Raw genomic sequence first — 23,217 nt, 5'->3', positions numbered from 1 at the left:
GTGGGCCTCGAGTCAGTTCACTAGTGTAATAGCATAACGCTTCTGTTGTAGTACGTCACACGCATCACACACATGACCAGCGTCGGCCAATAGTGAGCCTACGTGTGACGTAGCTCTACGCAATTACATTAGTTTAACTGACTAGAGGCCAACAGAGAAGGAAATGTATAGTTGAAATAAAGTCGCTATTTTTGTCTGTTTTTGCGCACAAAAAGTATTCTCGTCGCTTGATAAACTTAAGATTCGGCCACTGTAGTCACTTGGACTATTTTAACAATGTCTTTAATAACTTTTCGAGGCCAGCAAGTTTCAATCCTTTTGAAGCCTATGGAGGAGTGATCCAGCTCTCAGATTTCATCAAAAATATCTTAATTCGTGTTCCGAAGATGAACGAAGGTCTTACGGGGTTGGAACGACATGAGGGTGAGTAAATACTGACAGAATTTTCATTTTTGGGTGAACTAACCCTTTAAAGGGATATTTCACCCAAAAATGAAAATTGTCATTGTTTCCTCACCTTCAAGTTGTTCCAAACCTTTGCAAATTTCTTTCTTCTGCTGAACACAAAAGCAGTTATTTTGAAGAATGCCGTTAAACGGTATGGAGAGTAAAAAAAAACGACGGAAATCAATGGAGCTCATTAACAGTTTGGTTTCTGGCATGCTTCAAAATATCTTCTTTTGTGTTTTTAGCATAAGAAAGAAATTCTTACAGGTTTGGAACAGTTTGAGTAAATTATAGCAGAATTTTCATTTTTAGGTGAACTATCCCAAGTTTGGCTCCAACCTGCCCTGCCCTAGTAATCCTGAAGAACTTGATTAGCCTGTTCAGGTGTGTTTAATTAGGACTGGAGCTAAACACTGCAGGATATGTGTAAATATAGATTTTTATTCCCACCAATATTATAACAGACACTCAAGTGATGTAATGGTGCTGCTTTTTATTACATACAGTATTCATCATTTTGCATTATTGCACATTTAAGTTAGCTGTACAAACAATAGTGCAATTGATTAGTACACATGTAACATAACAAAGGTACCATGCAGCATACAAACCAAAGCATCAGAGTTTGTCAAGTTTTGTTACATGTATGACATTGGGTCAGAGCTGCCTGCAGCTAAAGAGTGACATGAAAAGAAGACAAGCATATGTGACAACCACTACTGCCGTCACAGGGGCTGTAGGAGGAACATGGTTTGGGCAAAATAAACTTCTTTAAACAATATAAACATTGAAGACGTGATTGCCCCCCACCTTTGAACTTCAAGTAGCTGGCAACCTTTTTTTCAAATTTGTAATCAGGCAGACAAACTGCTGTAGAGCAAAGATAGTGCAGAACCAAAATACTCTATGAATACAGAAACACTGAGCCTGATTATGGAGTATGAGTGAATTAAAGATTGTACAGACTGACAGGCACTAGTGGCTCCTCCAAAGGCAACCTGAAGCATCATACTGAACATGGGCTCATGCTCAGGACAACTGGGCAGGTTTTATTGCTACTGTGATAGTTCGGCAGTCATTCAAAGGAAAAGACCCCAAGAAATTTGGTCCATGTGACTTTAAAAGGGCGAATGACTCTTCATTTTTTTGGTTATGACAAAATCTCAAAAATTCTTAGATCTACATAATAAACTGATTATTATCAAGTTATTTGTCATTCGTGACGGGGGGAAATAAACAAATAACCAAAAAAGTAAATAAACATTATGACATCATAATTTACCTATGACATCATCAGCTCTTTTGTAATTATTTCAATGCAAGCACTAAAATACAAATACAGGTCTTTATGAAAGATATATAAAACAAAAGTAAAAAGGACAATAAAAAACTCACTTTCACACAATGTATTCAACAGACAGCCATAAATAAAACTAGTAGAAACTAACACACATTAAAGGAGACAATGAGCCGTCATAAAGCCGACATAAGGCTTCATAACATAGCACAACAGACAGAGGCTACAGGTTAGGCTTAAAGGGATAGTTCACCCAAAAATGACCATTTTGTTATCATTTACTTACTTTAGTGTCATTTCAAACCTGTATGACTTTCTTTCTTCTGTGGAACACAAATGAAGATATTCTGAAAAAATGTCTCAGTGTTTTTTGTGTCCATACAATGAAGGTCAATGAGGTCCAGACAATAACGTTTAGGACCCCGTTGACTTCCATTAAATGAAAAAAAAAAAAACCAATAAAAAAAATAATGTCTTCTTTTGTGTTCAGCAAGATAAAAGAACGTCATACAGCTTTGGAACGACATGCGCATAAGTGAATGATGACAATATTGTAAATTTTGGATGAACTATCCCTATTAATGGAATTGTAATTTCTTTAGAATATGGGATGATAATGTTGCATATCAATAGTGTTGATTTTTTGTCTATCTTCAGTGTTTGAGAGGTCTGGGAAGCTTGATTTGAACCAAAATTGTCTTTTTTTTTTGTCAAAATGTCATTTACCCTCACAGGTACGAGGATGCAATAGGGTGCCTAAGGTAGTTGGTTTTAACCAGATCTAAAGATCTGAGGCTGTTGTGGCTACAGGGCGAACAGTGCAGAGTTACCGTAAGCTAACAGCACAGTCAAGCAGCACCAGGTCGGGCTCAAAGCTTTTCACAAATACACTTGCATCATTCAGATGAGCTAAGGATCCTTTGGTTTCTACAGCTTAAAATATTCAAATATGTCTCTCACGCACACATGCACCACCATCAGTTCGGTAATGGACAGTTCTAAAGGTCGGTGTGAAAGTGACTTCCACCTGCTTTCATTTCAAAGTCATGTAGAGTTTGATGAATGAGTTTAACAGCGAGCCAGGCAGGAGTCTCGAAATGAACGTTTAAAGCGCAGCAACTGCGTATGTATGAGTGCAACGGCAGCATGTTTGTGTAGTCTTCCTGTAGTGCAATACAAAGACATTGCTGCAAAAAAATTTAAATAAAAGAAAAATATTTTAGTCTTGTTTTCCAATAAAAAAATATATGAACATCCCTAAAACATGTTAAACTATAATGGGAAGCAAGATGAGAAATGGAACTTAATTCGAGGTAAATTCCTTGAAAAGAGGGTCTAAAAATGATTCTTAATATTTAATGAGTTGACGTAAAACTTGATTTGAAAACTTTTATTTAAATTGATTTAATTTTTCAAATTAAGTGTATTCATGTTGTCTGAAGGATGTTTAAACATTTAAATACTAAAAAGCAAGACCAAAATTCTCCTTAAGAAAATGATTTTTTGCACTGTTGATATCTGAAGTCACGCTATTTTCCTCTGTGTGCTATTTGGCGCGCTCCCAGGTGGCAGGGGCTGTTGAGGGCCCCGTGTCCTTTCTGGATTTGGCTGGCGGTGTAGCAATTGAGTTCCTGAACATGCTCTCCTGTTTGTGACTCCCTGGACACCTTCCACTCCTCTTCCATTTCCACAGCATCTGCTCCTTTCAGTCTCATCGGAGTTCGTCCTCGTTGCAAAGCTCCTCGCAGGGAAGCAATCAGCCAGGACTGCATATGCACATCAGTCAGAGTCAGTGTCAGTGTGTGCGTGTGTGTGTGCGCGAGCGAGCGAGTCATTCTCTCTTCACACCGGGTGAGAGGGGAGCTCAAGTAGGGAGGGGTGGAGCTTAGGGTTTGTTTCTATGGAGATGCAGTCATCTTTGCCTAGCTGGCGACGGGTGGCACTGAAGTAAGCATTCATCAGCTGCATGATCTCAGTCAGCTGAGAGAGAGAGAGAGAGAGAGAGAGAGAGAGAGAGAGAGAGAGAGATTTAGTAAATTTCCACTGTAAAATTTGTTACAGATATTTTTGTCAGTGCTATGCACTTTACACTAGTACAATGACTCTGTTATGCTCAAGAAGGCTTTGTACAATACACTTAAACCTGGGTTAACATGGTTTTTAGGTCAGTATGACTTTTTTGAAAAAAGTTTCATATGATCCAAAAACTGCATTTATTTTTCTATTTATTAGTTTTTAAAAAAACGCACATATTATTGCACTTTAAGATCCTGTGATGCAAAGTTGAATTTTCAGCATCATTACTCCAGTCTTTAGTGTCACATGATCCTTCAGAAATCATTCTTATATGATAATTTGACAATAATCGGATGTGTTTCTTGAGCAGCAGTGTTGAACTCAGTTGTGCTGCTTAATATTTTTGTGGAAACCAAATTGCATCATTGATGAATTAAAGTATTCATTTCTAATAAAATTCGGTATTGTATGTAGTGTGGAATAATGCGGTAGAATGTTTAAGCTATTTTTTAGCAAGAGGCAACCAATCATAAACTAAATGCTTTACTCATTTAACATAATTACATATAAATATTAAATAAAAAATATGTATTTAAATATAATTGCTACATTAAATAAAACAAAATTAAAATTAAATCTAACAAAATAAATATTAATCTTAAAAAATACACAAATAAATACAGTATATATATAATTTAAAAAAAAAGTTTATAAGCGGCAATATTTTTGGTAAATATAGTGGAAAGTGCTATATAAATGAATTTAAATTAAATCAAACAGCAACTGACAGATGTCCTCACTTTTAATTGGTCATATCTTAACTTTTATAATTTGTCACATTGAAGAGTTATTCGGGTTCAGAACAACTCTGGGCGATGGTTGATGACTGTCAATGACTAGATGTTATTAATATTGTATGTGTGAGCTAGCAGACACATTCATGCATCACTCAGGAGGCAGGCAGATGTAGTTTGGCATGAAAACTGAAGAGATTCTTCAGGTTCAAACGTATAGGACTGAAGGCACAGGATGGGTGTGAGCCTGCAGCTGATATCAGGAGAAGATAAACTGGTTGCCTCAGTGTTTCTACATGTGTGCACACTGAAAGTCACAGCTGATCTGACCTGTATTGTGCGAGTATTGGAAAGTATACATGATAAAAACCCTTTGACATCAACGTCATTCTATTTTAGGACTAAAAGCATCACGATTCATGTTAACACTCTGCCTCGGCTAGGGGTATATGCCTTCCCTATAATTTCTTGTGTTTTGGCCTAACAGTATCACGCATGGTGATAACATGAAGGCCAAGTTGCATCTGCAAATTATTGCTAGAGTAAACCTATGGCAGGAATATCTGGCTTGTATGGCTCATAATTCCTGGCTCATAGTTATGTTGTGTTTTAATTGCTTAACAGACTAATATCGTAACTCCAGCCACTTCAAAAAAAATATTTTCAACAAGTTGCATATTTTGAAGAATATTTCATGTCCATAGCACAAACATTGCGATACCAGTTCGAGCTCGCTTACCTTTGTGGTCTCAAAAAGCAGGTCTCGATCTCCAGCAGTGATCCTGAATGTGTTGCTATCAGAGACGCCATAGGAGCAGATCTGACCTATCGGTAGAGACTCCAACGCTTCAGCTTCACCCTGACGATACAGAGACACGCAGGAAGCCGCCACACCCAGCCACAACTTCTGAGAGAAGCTTCCTGTCGAGCTCTACAAGAAACACAAGGCTGTTAGGCACAGCTGTGATTCTCTGGAAAAATTATCCATTTCTACACTACCAGTCAAAATGTCACGTGATCCTTGAGAAATCATTCTATCATGCTGATTTGGTGCTCAAGAAACAATTCTGATTATTATCAGTGTTGAAAACAGATGTGCTGCTAAATATTTGTGTGGAATTTGACAATATTACTGTTTTTATTGTATTTTTAATGCAGACCTGGTGAGCATAAGAGACTTATTTTTTACAAAACATAAAAGAATCATAACTCTTTCCCCGCAATTGACAGAAATGTCCGTCAACTATGAGACAACGCTTCCCCCGCCATTGACGGACATTTCCGGCTTTCTGTGTTTTCACTGTTATACGGTAGCGGGCGCTATTACACATCTTCTGAAAGACTACTGAATCTCCTGAATGATCAAAACAAGCGAATAAGAAGCAGAAACAAGCAATATCATATGTAAGCATATGCATATGTAAAATAGCGCGATCATCAACATTAAACCGCATATAAATCAAAACTGCCTAATGTTATTGAAATGAAATGTCGACCCAGGATGAGCTACATGACTGTGCAAGCTTTGGGGTGTTGATGGACTTGATCCACTCCATATATGTTTTGATCATCTTTCTCAATCAAGTCTTTGACAAAAACGTTATTTTCTCAGCTTTTTGCTCGAATTGCAGCTTTTTTATGTAACTTATACCCACATTCAAGTGTTGATAGAAAAATAATGTATTAAACTAGAATAAAAAATGTTTTTTTTTGTTTAAAGAAGAGGGTCTGTTCTTTCTTTTGATATATTGCATATTCAGATATTCATACAACAAAATATTCAGGAGGCCATGCAAATTTTGTGAAAACAATCAAAACGGCTGACGGTGGCTCGTGGGGAAAGAATTAATGATTCCCAAATTTTCACCAGTAACAATTATCCACTCACAATGTAGAAGTCCACTTCATAGAGCGTGCAGCCAAACCCTGACCACTGCCGGGCGATGGTGAGATAGGCGGCCATGCTGTCTCTGCGACTGTATCCCACTAGGGCTTTCCAGTGCTCTAAAATGGTCGACATCACCACGGCTCCCTCCTCTCTCAGCCTGGCTCGCAGTCTTTGGTCCTGTTCCTGACGTCGCTTGTGCCCCCACAATGTCCCAGCCAGCAGACCCCCGGGGAAGGAGGGGCAGCCAGGGGGATCGACGGGGGCCAGCAGGGCCCGGGCCTCCACCACTTCAGCCGGAAAGAGCTGTTCCAACGGTGGGTACGGAGAGAGGGCGCTGAAATCTCCCAGCAGACACTGCAGTCTCAGTGCGGCCAGAGAAAGAAGGTCATCTTCACAGGCTGGCAGCTGCCCACGCACTACCATCTCATGACACTGATACAGAAAGATAGAGGGAGGGAGGGAGGGAGGAAGTCAAGCAAGGGAAAGTTTACTGAGTTCACTAGTGTGTTGTGTTTGCTTGTTTGCTTTTCATCCGACTGATAAAGACGATAGCACACATCTGTCCACACAAGTGTGAAACTAGTCAACATTAAACACAAACAGAAAGGAAGAACTGGAACTCTTTGCTGTTTTATGCACATATAAAAAGTCTTAAATGGACGTTTGCGGACAGATCCAAACTAGGTTGGCAGCAGTCGTGTTACACTACCCCTGTTTATATTATTCAGTAGGAATTAATGGCTTGTAATATAAATGATCTGAAGAAGGCATCCATTATTAGGTCTTTATAAAACAAATTCCACAAGAAGGTCATTTCTCTTTTAGTCTTCTCTTTCGGCCTATAGTTTTACTTAATAATCTATTCAACTTTCTCATTTCTGCTCGTCCCTGCCTGTCTCGTGTTGTTTTACCTGCTCATAGAAGAAGAGGTACTCAATGCTATCGGTACTGATGTTATCGGTGTCCAACAGACAATAGAGTTTGAAGCAGAGTCGGCACTGGCAGTCAGAGTCTGGATCTTTAGCTGACAAGCTGGAAGACAGAAAGACAGAGATTTGTTAATGGAACATGCATATGGATCAGAAATACATTTTGCACTATAGATACAACTCTGTACGCTACAACAAAAAAAAATGCACACCACACTATAGGGGTCCAACGTGCATCACAAAGAATGGCTTAATTTAACAATACTGAGAAAAATGACCGAACAGTTGATGGAACCCACTGACCAACTGTTCGGTTACTGAAATTCTTCAAAATATGGAGTGAGTACATGACATAATTTTCAGTTTTTGGGTGAACTATCCCTTTAAACCCTTCTCAAGCACCCTAAAAATGCTCCCTGAACACACGACTAAAATCACCCAAACAGAGCGAAGTTATCATTCTCAATCACATGACACCCTGATTCACTCAGCTTTTCCTGCTACATGTGCAGTTTTGCCCGCGTGGGTTTGTGTTTGTGTCTGCACACATGGATGAGTGTGAGAGAAAGACTAGGCGTGTGACCATGAACCCACTTCTGGGAAGAGTTGGCACGGAGACGTGCAAAAACACACACACACAGACAAATACAAACACACTTCCCAGAATAAAGCTGATGCCTTGAATTCTGGCTGGCTGGGCTTATCTCTCCTTCAGTTTGCTTTCCACATCAGTTAACGCGATGACATCAGTCTCACCTTGAGATCCCTGTTGGCTTACTGAATACTAATAAAGAGCTGCTTGTCCATTCTCACAGTTTGTGTGTGTGTGTGTATCAGGTGGGTTGGTTAAAGTGTGATAAAGTGTTGGTAAGTGAATAAATCAAAGATAAAGAAAAAACAGACCTGCACTGTACTGTACTGTGGCGCAATCGTGGACGGTAATATCATGGTACCTTGATGTATATTATGGTACTGAATGATTACCATATTCATGTAAAATGGTCTTTACACAGTACTTAAAAAATACCATAGTATTACCATGGTACATGTTAAAAAAACATTGTAATGCCCTAGTACAATGTCCAACTATGGTATTGAGGTGGTACTTTAGGTTTGGTAAATTTAGCTATTTGTTGTATTCCACATAATATAACTGATTGAAGAAATTTAGACTGAGTTACTTTTCAAATCTGGTGATGACATCAGCAATTATGGTGCTGCTTCCGATAGCTTTCTCCCAGCATGTGTTCTGCTCAAAAAGAGCAAATGTGTTTCGGCTGTCCTGAAGTCCGAGGCGTTCCGCCATCTTCCTCACAACCTGGACAAAAAAAAGAGAGTTATTTTAGTTTTTATTTGTATATTTTAAGTTTTTATTTAATTTTTTTATTTAAGTTCTGGTAATTTTGTTATATATATATATATATATATATATATATATATATATATATATATATATTTATTTATTAAAATTTTATTTTCAGCTTTATTTAAATTAGTAAAAACAATTTTTATTAGCATTTAATTATTTTAATAATTAGTGAAAAAGAAAGAAAAATCCATGTTAAAATAACACAGTCAAAGAGTTCACAAAGCTTTGTTTCTATTTGAAAATGCAACAATGTGTGTACAGTAAGCATATCACTTCTACTTGTGGTAGTAGAGTTGCCTGGTATGGAGTTGGTTGGTAACATTTTTGACAAAAACAATTTAAGACCACAAAAAACAATTGAAGAAAGATTGTCGAATATTTTCTTAAATGAATATACGCAACAAAAAATGCATTTACCTCTATTAATGAATTAATCAATACATTTTTGTGGAAGGATAACTGCTAAAAGAGAATAAAAAAATAAAATAAAAAACTAATAAAAAAATTTAACTACTAAACTCTCGTTATTAGGTTTGTATGCTAAGGATTACTTCTTTGTGTGCCAATAGTGACACATGAGCGGCACAAGGTTCCCAAGCCCTGCTGTAGAGGAAACGATTGATGTAATACCTCATTAGCTGTAGTGTGCGAGGTGATTGGTATCTGGCAACAGCCTGGTCCAGGGTAGTGCACAGTACACAGTATCTCCTGCCTTCCCATCAGCCCCTGGATCTCCTCCCAAGAGGGCACACACTCACGGCCGCGTGTCTTCTCTAGAGCCTGGGCTATGAAGGACGCGTAGCTCTCCACCTCTGAGTCCGCACTCAAACTTTGAACCCTGATACATGGGGGAAGATAATAAAAGAAAGAGATTTTAAACTTTATTGGGACCATTTACAGAATTTCACATACAAACCACAAAATTTCCCTCCAAAAAAATCAGGGGGAAGTTGTGTGGCCTCTCTGTTTAGTTTGTCTATTTGCGATATGAAGTGTCAGCCACTTGGTAATCACATGCATGGCGTAGGCCCTAATTGTGTTAAGTAAACACATGCGGGACGCGTCCGGAGGCCTCAGGAGAACAGAGACTCCTCCGTCTCCATTACACCAGCCGCCTCTAATCAAAGCCCTGTGGTCAACACACCATTTCCTCAAGGCACACTCGTTTATTTAGCCATTCTCTTATTTTCTGCCCTTCTCCCCTGTCTATCCTCTGGCCTGCCAGTACTTTAAGAGTCAATTAGCCCATATTTCCTACACACTCAGCCACAGTTGTGCATCTTTATACTCAAGGTAAATTACCTTCTAGGTAATGTTTATATGTGTATGTTGAGATCCAGGTCCATTGAAAAAACAAAATGGTGTAGAAACAATTTTCATTCAGAAATTGCCAGAAAAACGGCAAGAAACACATTGAATTAAAAGTGATATTTTAATGTAGAAAACCTGAACTTGTATTTACTTATAAAATTTACTTTTTACTTATAAAACTTCATATAAAAAATATATTTTATGAATTCACAACTTCAAAAAGTCATTTTGACATTGTGGTGGGTGTGTGAGCATACACATCCAGAGGAGTTATGTTGATGTTACTCTTCAGAATAGCCCTGCTGTCTGAGAGTTTTGTATTATCCGTGTGTAACTGACCTCTTCAGGTGAAAGCGCAGGTATTTGAGAATGCTGCAGCTGGGCAGGAAGGTGCAGCTCATGCAGGTGAGCAGCTGCCAGTATCTGAGCTGCGGGTTTGGCTGCGTCTGCACACATGATTTGGTGACGCTGGTCTGTTTGATGAGCTGGCAGTAAAGTTCATCTCGGAGCGGCCGGAGGTCGAGGCAGGTCTGGAGGATTCCCTGTATGAGAGGAATGGGCTCGCGGGCCGACTCTAACTGCTGGAGGCAGTTAAACAGCCTCACCGCCTCCTCGCGGACGGATGTGTAGCCTTTACCAGCCATATCTAAGAAGAAGAGAGACAGGAAAAAATCGAGTAGGATAATATAAACCTTTTTAAGGACTCCCTACAGTTTTCTGTCAAAATAAATGTTTGGTGTTTCAACTTTCAAAAATATCTATAGATTTAAAATCAGATGTGATTCAGTTTATTTTAAAAAAGTAAACATTTTATGGAAGGCAGAACTACCTCAAAACTGCAATAAATGTCCTGGAATATCAAGCCTTAGTCTAATGCACATTCAGAGCGGCAGTCTATATTTGTTAAGCCAGATGCTGAAAGCTTGATAGATAAACTTCATGAGTTTGGAGGATACAAAATGTGTCAAGAACAGCTTACACAGCCAAACGTCCTTAAAGTTGGCATGAAACTGACATTGTGATTGTCTTTCTCAATTGTGACATACACTGATGAGCCAAAACATTATGACCAGTCACAGGTAAAGCGAATATCGTTGATCATCTCCTAACAGGACCACATATTACGGTCTGGTTAGATTAGATAATAAGCCAACAATCGAGAGCGACAAACCACAAACTGGACTTTGGAGCAGTGGAAGAAGGTTGCCTGTCCTGCTTTCTTTGACAAATCAAGGACAGCCGTGTACATATGTTTACCTGGGGAAGTGATGCACCAGGATGCACTGTGGGACGACGACTAGCCGGTGGAGGGAGTGTGATGCTCAAGGAAATGTCCTGCTGGGAAACCCTGGGTCCGGCCATTCATGTGGACGTCAATTTCACACGTGGATCAAACTTGTTGATCTGGCATATCCTACAAATGCTCAACTGGATTGAGATCTGGGGAATTGGGAGGCCAGGGCAACTCCTTGAACTCTTTATCATGTTTCTCAAACCATTCCTGAACAATGAGTGCCATATGGCAGGGTGCATTTTCCTGCTGAAATAGGCCACTTCCACCAGGGAACAACATTGTCATGAAGAGGTGTACCTGGTCAACAACAATGTTTAGGTGGTATATGTGAAATTGACGTCCACATGAACGTGCACATATGTCTAACTGCTGCTAATGTCTTGGTGCCGGATACAACAGGACATCTTCAGGGTTTTGAAGAGTTTTGACAATAGTCTCGTCGGCACTGTTTTGACAGCACGAAGATGACCAACAAAATATTAGCCAGGTGGTCATTAATGTTTTGGCTCATCAGTGTATAGCTGAGTGAAATCGCTTCTCTTAGACTAAAAAATGCAGGGCTGGACTTGAGTTCTTCCGTCAGTAAACTACTTGATCAGTAGATCTTTATTGTTTGCTAATCGCTGCAACCTTATGTAATTGACAGGTTGCTGGAGATGGCCTTGCGAGGGGAAGGGGACGTTTATGTTTTTCCATAAAAAACAAGAATTGTCCATTTTTATTTTATGATGAAGTGAAAGAAATAGGAAGACAGAGTTAAATAAAGAGAGCCAACGTTTGACTCACGTGTGTGGTGGAAGCTGCCGTAGGGGAAAGGCAGCAGTGGGGCGTAGAGGGGGCTCTGCGTGTACCTCAGGATGGGATTATGCTGATAGATGTGCTCCACAACCTCTGGATTGAATTTATTTTCCTATACAAAAACATTGCTCATAAACACACATATAGTAATGCAAGGACAATTAAACATCTTGAAATAAATAAACTCAAGAAAGATATATCTTCTGTGTACCATTATGTCCCCATAAACAGATCTTTGTTATGGGGTCGATCATGAAATGATGTTTCAAATGTAAATGCTTTGTTTGGGGAAACGGATGAGAGAAATGAAGGAAAGGGAAATGAATTTCAGCTTATAGACCCTGGTCAATGTCTGCTCTGTGTATGTGTGTGTTAATGAAAGCTGCTGTGTACATTTCAAGGGTGAATAAGGCCTGTTAATGTTGGTTGTGGGATGTTTGCTTATAACAGACCTGATAAACCAACCCAAGAGCAGTTAAACATGACAAGATATCCTGCCATTACCACTATGTACTTTGCGTTTGTGTTTGTGAGAAGTCAAATAAATAGTATCATAAAATAATAGTATAAATAGTATAGTAAACTCAATTTTACAGTATCCATGTCAGGAACCATATCTTCATCAAAACTAAATTTTCTATATTTATATTTACATGTTAACTATTCATTTTTTTTTTTAAATAAGGCAAGAATATAGTGTCTTTTAGTCATGACTATATTGAGAATATAGCACAGCCTCCCATGCCTTATTGCTTCAATATTTAATATCCATACATAACTTATCTTTAAGAGTAATATAGCAATTAGCAAGATCATTTTTGGGGTCTGGCCACTTAACATTTCAACCATTGCGGTTTTCACGCCTGTATGTCTGTTTAAGTGCAACCTCAATGGGATTCCAGGGAGTTCTGTGGGCTAGCAACTAACATCCTATTAATACAGATCTCTCCGAGAGAGCCGGCATTACATCATAACAACAGGGTTATTCTGAAGAGCTACTCGCTGCTTTCAAAACTATTTCCAGGGACACGAAATACCAAGCAGCACATCTATAAGTGTAAAATCCCTAGCCAACAAACTAATAATAATATACTGGGCCTGAGAGATGACAGTGGGTGAGGTTTAGACGGTTTACACACCGTGTCTGTGTATGTGTGCCATCCTGACCATGGACTGTTTCGGAGCTAAGCTGAATGAACTAATAAAATGTAACATTTTTTCACTGAATTTATACACTGAATATATATATATATATATATATATATATATATATATATATATACACACAAAGCTGACATTTATAATCCCTCTATTTATTATCGCTTTATGTAGGTGTGTTCTCTTACCTCGATGTCTCGTATGAGGAGCTGTGTTGGCGTCTCCACCGGCGTTTTGCTGTCGATGACTTTCTGCACGGCACACGCCCAGTGCACTGCCTCATTGTAGTGCTTTGTGAATAGTCTGTAGCAATGCTTGCGGCCATACACTGTCAGACTCCAGTAACCTGTCACACACATTTCAAATATTTTAGTGCTGCTCTTCAAAAAAAGTTCACAGAAGCTGTGCAATGCAAAAATAGTATCTCCTAACAAATAATGAGAGTATGTACATAAAGAAAAGTCAAAAAATGCAATAAAACTTATATGTGCTTATACTATTTCTAATTAAAGACAAATGTTCTAGAGCTCCAGTATTCTGAAAGCTTCATACTTCACGTGCCTGGTCTGCAGTAAATGTGTTTAGATGTTCCTAAAGCCAGATCTGGATCTTTTATGAGGATCTTACTAATACATAATTTCTCCCTTGTTGTTAAAGGTGGGGTATGTGATTTTCTTTTTTGACCATTTTTTCAAAATCACTTGAAATCCTATTCCTGACCCACTTGCTGGCTGTAAATTAGAAGCACTGAAATGAAAATTAAGCAATTTAATCATCTGTGGACAAGCAGGACTCGAAAAACTCCAGCCAATCATTTTCAAGACCGTCTAGAATCATTGGACAGAGAATGCGTCACTCAAACGGTCTTACCATGCCCCCCTCCCCCCACCCCCCTCGCGCGCGTGTCCCGTTCGTGTGCATACTCAAAGCTCGTGACCCAGTCACAGGAAGTGCAAGTCGCCCCGGTACAGAGAGAGAGAGAGAGAGAGAGAGAGAGAGAGAGAGAAGGAGAAGGTATAGTTGCTTTCATTTGGAGAATGTCAGACAAGACACCATCACAGAAAAGGAAATCTATTTTCGAGAGAGCAATTGCGAACAAAACGGCCGAAAGAGAAAGGTCTAAAACAAGGGTCATTCTAGGCGATGCTTTTCAACGTTGGCGGCAACTGAAGGACCAGGAAGGACTACCAACAGATGCGGCTGTGGCATTTTTTCTGACAGGTGAGAAGCCGATTAATTTGTAGTATTTACTACTAATCAGGGAACTGTCTTTACAGACGATATGCGCACGAGAATTGTAGCTGTTCTAACGTTATAGCCCAGCAATATGTAGAACTAGCTAGCTAAACAACCTGTTTGGGGAGGAAGCTGATGTGAGCGATTGTATTTATGTATAGGCATCTGAGTTTTCGCTCGTGCTTGATTGCGCGTCCATGTTTTTCGAATGGGTGGAGTCAGAGCCAGCGTTGGAGGAGAAGTAGGTAGGACCTTATGAGTTGTGTATTTTCAAAATCTGCCGGCCGTTTTTCAAATCACATACCCCACCTTTAACTTTGGCAGTCAAAAGAATGAAGCATTGGTTCAAAACTGAGAATAATATAAAAAGACACACCAATTCTTTACAAACTCCATAAAGCCCACCACCAATCTCTCTAGACTAGGCAAGATTTCGCTCTACACAATATATAGCCAATGAAATATTTTAGAGCAGAACAATGTATATTCACAGTAGAAATTTTCCTGTAATTAATTTTGGTTAAATTCCTTGATATTTCAAGGTATTTCAAGACCACTGTGTTTATAAGATTTGCAGGCCAAAATATTCGCTGTCCACTGTAAACAACTCAATTTCTTGAATTTCTTGGCCATGAAAATGTACCTCATTAACATTTTCATTACAGTTTTTTTCAACTGCTTACACACAAAATCCTTACTTGTCACACAATTTCTGAAACCTGACACCATAACCACACACCAAATCTGCAAAACCATACGCCAATTCTTAGCCTTCAACTCAGTTTTCAATTTCATAAAACACTGTTTGCAAACCACAACATAATTCTCCATGTAACACACAAAAATTTAACAGGAAGTAACTTGATTTCCTTTTTCAAACACAACCTATCAAAGTGCCACAGTAATTCATCAGTGCCTAACACACACTCCCCACATGTGCAAACACTCATTGCTTTACTTAACACCAACCAATCATGGCTTTAGAATAGGCCTATAAATAGGCCAAAGGTCAAGTTATAGGTTTTTCGGACTTTGTTATACTGTATTCACAACCACAAACGCTTATTGTAAAAAATTAAATAGTTTGGTATCCATCTTGCTTTTGTGTTTACCGTGAATTTTTCAACATCTCTCTGCCAATTACTTTCAATCTTGTACAGAAATGTACATAGAAGCTCATGAAAGAAGAGCTTTAGGTTTTGAATAACTGTTTGTGTATATGATATATCCAAAAGAAAGATGTTTGCAACGTAAGACAAATGTTTGCTTTTGAGATGTGTTTGTGATATTTTGAATGCAGTACTTCATTTTGCAAAAGATGTGAGGCATTTTGTATTTTGTGTGTGCAATTCTTGGATTTGTGTGTAAAGTTTTGAAAAAGTATATAAGCAGTTGAAATTTTTTTTTTTAAAAGAGCTGTTTTACTATGTGGACAAGCCATTAGACATGATATTATATGACGAATTGTTTGTTAAAAGAAGAAACCGTTTCCATCTTGTCCGCTGTGCTGGATAATGAATGACTCCTGACCAACTGCTGCCCTTGTACACACACTTTCAGACATATACACACATACTTTTATCTAGGAAAGTTAATCTGGGAAAAGTTTAGAGTTTTGTGGACTGTGCTGGTTGAAAGTTTGTGTGTGCGTGTGCGTGTGTGTGTGTGATTCAGAAATCCAGCTGAATATGTACAAAAACAAAAACACACACACACACACACACACACACACACACACACACACACTACAGTATGACTAAGTCTTTGAGTCTGTCTGGTCATTGCCTACCAACTCCTCAGACAACAATGCATGACATTTGTCTGCCTTCATTTCGCTTTTGCTCTCAAACAATCCTGCATTTCATTTCTGTGATCAAAGTCTTCCCACAAGAAAGATTTCACGCCAATTTTGAAAAGAGATCAGCAGTCACACGGCTGCTCTGTGCCTGTGATCTCACCAAAAGATCTGCTCTCTCTGAAAAAAATGCATTTCATTGTGAGGGCAAATCCTAAAATAGTGAGTGAAATACTATGTTTATCTTACACTGGACTTTAAAAGGCAAGTTCACACCATTTACAAACCGAGATACCAAAAAGTATCAAGCGATTTTGCAAATATATTTCTGCAAAAAAATATTTCTTGTCAAACATGGATGAGGAGAGATTGAAAAATGTTGAATATTGTACAGTAAAGGACAACCTTAAAGGGATTAAATGGATAGATGACCCAAAAATTACAATTTTGTAACATTTAGGCTTTGTTTACATACGAACATATGCTTTAATTCACATATAAACACGCATACATAGAGGACATCACATATGATAACCATGGAAACTTGTATGTGCGTCACATGCTTAAACAAACCACATTGGTTCTCACATAACCAATGGGCTTCCATGTTTACCATATGTAACGTGCTCTATGTATGCGTGTCGATGATTGTTTAGATGTAAATAAAACGTAAATGTCCTCATATAAAGCGATCATATCTCTTCACGAGACTGAAAGCGAATGAAACTGCTCAATTCATATAGATTAGTTGTCCTTCGCCTTTATGACCTTTTGGATCTTTTGGATGATTCTGTTACCTTGACCTTGAATGGAGGGACAGAAACCTTTCAGGTTTCACTTAAAATATTTTTATTTATGTTTTGAAGATGAACAAAAGGTCTTTTGGGTTTGGAATAGCATGATAAATGTTGTTCCAAATGATGACAGCATTTCAGAAGATATGAATACAAGGGAATGCATTTTTAGTTTGAAACTCTTTCAGTGTAAACAGAGAGAACTGCTCTGATTGGTTGTTTTTAACCTTCTTTTAAAGACATACTCAAAGGTAAAAATGATGCACAAATAAAATGTAAAAAAAAACAAAAAAACATTTATAAACCACAAAATGCTAAATAGTTCACCAGAAAATATTTTTCCATATACTCAGAAAGAAAATATGCAATAAGTACCATTTATCACTAGGGCAAAACACTTAAAAAGACAACTTTGTACCTTATCTACCCCTTATAGGGGTAGTTAATCCAAAAACTCCCCCTCAAGCCATTCTATGTGTATATGACTTTATTCTTCCAGCCTAACACAATCAAAGTTATATTAAAAAATATCCTGGTTCTTCCCAGCTTTATATTGGGAGTGAATGGTACATGGGATTTTGAAGACCAAAAAAGCACATCCATCCATCATAAAATTAATCCATATCCGGTTCCAGTGTGTTAATAAAAGCCTTCTGGAGCGAAGCAGTGTGTTTTTGTAAGAAAAAATATCCATATGTATAACTTCATAAACTATAATCACTGACTTTCTGGTAATAGCTGTATGCGAGTCAATTTCCGGCTGAAGAGTAATCCCTGACGCGATGTATGATGTGGGATGTAGGAGTAGCGTAAGCTTAGGTGAGAGTAGACGCCTCTCGCGGATTAAACAAATTGGGCTGTGCAACAAACTCAAGCTCCTCTTCTCTTATATCGAAATCCTCTGACATTTCTCTTGAAAAATTCTCATCTAATTCGTCATCGGTGTTTTGTTCTGCTCTATCCTCCATGCTTCCACATGCGTCAATACGCCATGAGTCGGGTCAGAGGTCATTCTTCTGCCTGAACTCGACTCGCGTACGGCCGTTACGCAAGCCAGTGATTATAGTTATATTATAAATATGGATATTTTTCTTACAAAAACACATCACTTCGCTTCAGAGGGCCTTTATTAACCCCCTGAAGACGGATATGGATTACTTTTATGATGGATGATGTGCTTTTTTGGGTTTCAAAATCTAAGGTAACATTCCATCTCATTATAAAGAGACAGGATATTTTTTAAAATAACTCCAATTGTGTTTGGCTGAAAGAAAAAAGTCATATACACCTAGGATGGTCTGAGGGTGAATAAATTAAGGGATAATTTTAATTTTTGGGTGAACCCTCTAAAAGTGCCTTTTAGTACTTTAGAAAAGTAATTTGTACCCTTAAAGGCAGGAACACACCAAGCCGACGCCGATGAACTAGCGCTGATGAAACCCAACTGTGTTGTCGCCTCGCGTCGGGTTAAACATCTGTACTTGAACACACCGAGAGAACTACTGCCGACTGTTAGCTAGAATGCGCGCTCTGCGCCTGCGTGTCAATGAGACAACTGTCTATTTCTGCAGATATATTCATCTATATTCGACATTCAAAAAGAGAAACCGACGCTGCAGGCTACAGATAACGTTACACAAACCATAAACAAAGCAGTGTGTGCTTACCGTTTTGAATATCAATCCTGTTAAACACTTTCTTTATTCCACTCCACTCATGTTAATATTTAAATATTTGCCAAGGAACACTCATATAAGATGACGTAACATAACAGCAGCCTTCTATCTGTACCGTTTTGACTTCTTTGCTCTCTGTTTTGCTATTATTCTCGTGCACTGACTCGTTCACTAAGCTGAACAGCCAATCAGAGTTCTCTCTCTCACCAACGGCCTGACGCAGATTCAACATGTCGAATCGGCTGTTACAAAGCCGACAAGGACCAATTTCAGCCGACGGTGCGAAACACACTGAGAAAACTTAGTCGGCCGAGGCACAAAAACTGCCTGATGGCCGACCGTCGGCTTGGTGTGTTCCTGCCTTAAGGTACGACTATGTATCATTTAGGGAAAGGCACACAGTTGTCCCTTCAAGGGGACTGCTCCAGTGACAAGTTATTGTGCAACTCATTTTTAGAGAGTGTATGAAAGGGAATGGTGACTGTGACTGTCCCAGTTTATTTGCAGGTGCGTCACCTGTCTGTTTGTAGGTGTGTTTATCGGGCCACAGCACTGAGCAGAGGGACGTGAGTACAAGCGTGCCGAGTCTGCGAGCATCTCTGTCCGAGCCGCTGTAGTAATCGAGAGAGTCGGTTGTTAACACGAACCAGAACCTCCTCTGCCGGAGCCAGCCTCCCTGCACCTCTCGCAGGAGCCAGCCTGAAAAAGAACGAGAAAAATACCCACATTATACATGATAAATATTCCAACAGATCAATCTGAGAATATGAGGGCTCCATTTCAAAACCTAACAGAAATAAATTGTTTAATTTGAAATATACTTTTTTGAGATCCAGAGCATCACAGCGCTCGTGCAGAGTCAGTCTGAGTGCTCATGGAAAAAGGCATGACAGCACAAACCAGCCCGTCCACATCCAATCGAGAGCAGCGTACCAAACCACCGCTCACCCATCTTAGTAAAGGGTTGTGTTAAGGTCACACTGGGGATAAAATCTCCCTCCAGACCTTCAAACCAAGTTTGTTGGCTATGCGCAAATGTGTATCAGAGCCAATAATCAAGACATTTCATGGGAAAACTGCTTTTTTTGGGGAAACCCTCATGACACCCGGACCATGTTACCTTTTTCCGCTGCTGCTTGCAGATGTACTGCACTTGCTACCTTTCCCGTTGAATGTGTGTGTGTGTGTGTGTGTGTGTGTGTGTGTGTGTGTGTGTGTGTGTGTGTGTGTGTGTGTGTGTGTGTGTGTGTGTGTGTGTGTGTGTGTGTGTGTGTGTGTATGTGTGTGTGTGTGTGTCAGACTGGGGGAAGACTGTCTTATTTAGCAGCTCCACGGGCCAGCATGAGACAGGCTGGCGGAGTATTTGGACCCCTCTACACTAATATTACTCTGCCTGGCTTATTATTACTCATTACATGTGATTAAGTATTATTACCACTCCAGTGCAGCAAATACTGCACAGTGCTCACATTTACACACCCTGAGATCACAGACAACTCTGAATAACACACACACACTTAAACCTGTGGACAGCAACTTAGGTGTTGGTTAACAATGTCTAACTGTCTCAATTGGTGTGCAGTGTGTCTGCCAATCTGTGTGTCACTGATAATACTGCAAGCTATAACTGATGCATGTGTGTGTGGATTTCCCTATAGATTGGGGACAAAACTGTACACAAAAGTGAGCTAAAGATGACAAAAACATAATTTGGGTACTCTTACTCATTCGAAAATCTATTTATAAATATGCATAATAATTGTTTTGATGGTAGGGTTTGTGTCAGATTGATCAATATTTTTTCCACATCAAATAACAATAATGATTATTAGTGTTCAATAACCGATTATATTTCAAAATTGATAATAATAAGAAATGTTTATTGAGCAGCAAATCATCATATCAGAATTATTTCTGAAGGATCATGTGACACTGAAGACTGGAGTAATGATGCTGAAAATTCAGATCACCATCACATGTATAAATTATATTTACACAGAAAGCAGTTATTTTAAATTGTAATAATATTTATTTAAAATAATCATATTTAATATAATAATATTTTTATAAAATTTGTTTTATTGTAATTTTGGTTAAATAAATGCAGCCTTAGCATTAGAGACTTCTTTCAAAAACATTACAAAATCTTACCGACCCAGACTTTTGAATGGTAATATCTGTAAACCTGATAATTACCAATAATGATTATGTTTAAAACAATTAAAATTTTGTTCAGTATATTAATTTAGCCTATAAATGCCTTTATATAAAAACAATAGAAATCTATGGTATGTCCCCAATTAAGGTCTGTGCGTGTGTGTCTGTGTGTGAGTCTGTGTCTGTGTGTGTGTGTGTGTGTGTGTGTGTGTGTGTGTGTGTGTGTGTGTGTGTGTGTGTGTGTGTGTGTGTGTGTGTGTGTGTGTGTGTGAGAGTGTGTGTGTGTGTGTGTGTGTGTGTGTGTGTGTGTGTGTGTGTGTGTGTGTGTGTGTGTGTGTGTGTGTGTGTGTGTGTGTGTGTGTGTGTGTGTGTGTGTGTGTACATTTGTTTAGCCTGCTGCACTCTGATTTATAGGAAGATAGTTGTGAGACAGATTTGAGATAATCTCACTGCAGATAAAGCTACCAGAATGTCATAAAGTTAAAACCAATTCAACCTTAGAAATTGCAATCTTCACGCTATCTTCAAATCTTCGATTTTCACGCCATCTTCGAAATTGCACTCTTCACGCTTCAGATCAATCTGATTCCATAATTGTTGTTAAAAATGGATATTGTTAATACCCACAAATGCACCAATGCATGCAAAAAATACATTTGGTCTTATAGCCATAATGACAACTATGGTGCAAGAGAATTATTAATTATCAGAATTTCTTTCTCACCCTTTACGAGCACCTCTGGGTCTTCGTCCATCATCATTTTACCCTTCTGCATGATGAGACTTCTCTTCTCCTCAGGAACTCCTGACAGACTGAACAAAATGGAACACAACATAGATGTCAGCAATGTGCCTACTGTAACCCAGTAAGTACTGTACAATCCCCTCCCCTGGCCCCCAAAACACACACACACACACACACACACACACACACCATCCCTTGAGGGAAGTTGGGGTCAACATCATAATTCTGCTGCTAAAACAGACCCCAACATAGCATGAAACCACTTCGCATATGCAGACATTTCACATCTCACACACAAACACAACACTCACACACACGCACGCACATCCCTCCACCACCATGGCCAGGCAAGCAGAGCTTTATCGGTCTGGCAGCCAGGGAAAAGACTGAAAATAAACGTGACTAAGAGACGCCAAGGACACTCGCACGCTAAGAGAGAACTAGGAAGAGACAAGGAGAACAAGAGAGGTCTAGGGGCAAGAAAATAGTTGTCATTAAAATTCACAGGGCTTAGGACAAAAAATATTATTGGTGGGGGTTCCAATAAATATGCTATACTATAAAGGACCTTAGTGAGACATTCCTCATCACTGGACCATGGACAATGTTTTCAAATTTATTTTTTTGGAGGTGGTACCATGTTTAATGAATAGTCTTTCAGTATAATGGTATGTTTTAAAGTACCATGGTACTGCCATGTAAAATGTTTTGTGGTGTAGTGGTTAAAGGATAGAAATCACTATGGACAAAAATCAAGGCCACAAGCATCTACTGTACATTTAGACTAAAAGACTCTTGTTAAGAGCAGAATAACAACTTGTAATGAGCAGGTAAAAGATTAGTCAGAGGACATCAGTAGCTAACAACTGATAGATGATTTGAGGAATGCTGGGAGTACAAGCACCTTGAAGCAGACAGTGACGGATAGATAATCACTCTGATAACACTGGCACTCAGACAGACTAAAACACACACACACACACACACACACACACACACACACACACACACACACACACACACACACACGGCTGTTTTGGAGGAATTAAATGAGGCAGTGAGTCGGTTAATCAAACGAGACATTCCTGAACCTCCTGTTATCTGAAGAGAGAGCTTCAATTGACATTATTTGGACTTGCTAGTTTCTCACCCAAATTAGCCATGTCAATGAAATTGAGAGTCCTGAAAATTAATTTCCTCTTGCTGATGCCCTGGAAAAAACATGGTTTGTAAACAGAGATAATATGATCACTGATCGGATGGACGGATACTGGCCCAGTGCACATATGGGATCTGATGGGAGAGCAAATGTTCTGATCAATCTCACACACAATCATACTTTATGCACACACCACCAAGTTAAAATCTCGACAGATAACAGACGATAGCTGTGCATCAGAGTATTTTTGTGTTCTTTGAATATTTTGAACTATGTCGATGTTCTGTACATTTATTTACAGGTCTGTTTACAAGTGTATGTGTGTAATGGAGATGCAGAGGTAGATCCCTGCGG

At 38.9% G+C, this 23,217-nt stretch overlaps 1 protein-coding gene across 3 annotated transcripts in view; it reads right to left on the bottom strand.

Moving 5' to 3' along the window:
• Positions 1-920: 920 nt before the first annotated feature.
• Positions 921-23,217, bottom strand: part of plekhh3 (pleckstrin homology, MyTH4 and FERM domain containing H3) — a 42,398-nt gene continuing 20,101 nt past the window's right edge. For 2 of the 3 annotated variants that reach the window (XM_077213119.1, XM_077213120.1), the window contains 11 exons: positions 21,684-21,772; positions 19,319-19,501; positions 13,490-13,647; positions 12,132-12,255; positions 10,391-10,697; positions 9,371-9,578; positions 8,553-8,689; positions 7,354-7,474; positions 6,443-6,874; positions 5,294-5,485; positions 921-3,724 (listed from right to left, as the gene is read on the bottom strand). In XM_077213119.1, coding sequence (XP_077069234.1) covers positions 3,587-3,724; positions 5,294-5,485; positions 6,443-6,874; positions 7,354-7,474; positions 8,553-8,689; positions 9,371-9,578; positions 10,391-10,697; positions 12,132-12,255; positions 13,490-13,647; positions 19,319-19,501; positions 21,684-21,772 — 2,089 coding nt within the window. In that variant the 3' untranslated portion in view covers positions 921-3,586. The remainder of the gene's footprint in view (positions 3,725-5,293; positions 5,486-6,442; positions 6,875-7,353; positions 7,475-8,552; positions 8,690-9,370; positions 9,579-10,390; positions 10,698-12,131; positions 12,256-13,489; positions 13,648-19,318; positions 19,502-21,683; positions 21,773-23,217) is intronic. The other variant, XR_013196824.1, reaches the window with a different exon arrangement.

Source organism: Siphateles boraxobius, unplaced genomic scaffold (genome assembly GCF_051911475.1).
Source record: "Siphateles boraxobius isolate OS27281-9 unplaced genomic scaffold, OSU_SipBor_1 66, whole genome shotgun sequence".
NCBI classification, from domain to species: Eukaryota; Metazoa; Chordata; class Actinopteri; order Cypriniformes; family Leuciscidae; genus Siphateles; species Siphateles boraxobius.
Note: the sequence above shows the minus strand (reverse complement) of the source record. Positions and strands in the feature narration are given on the sequence as shown.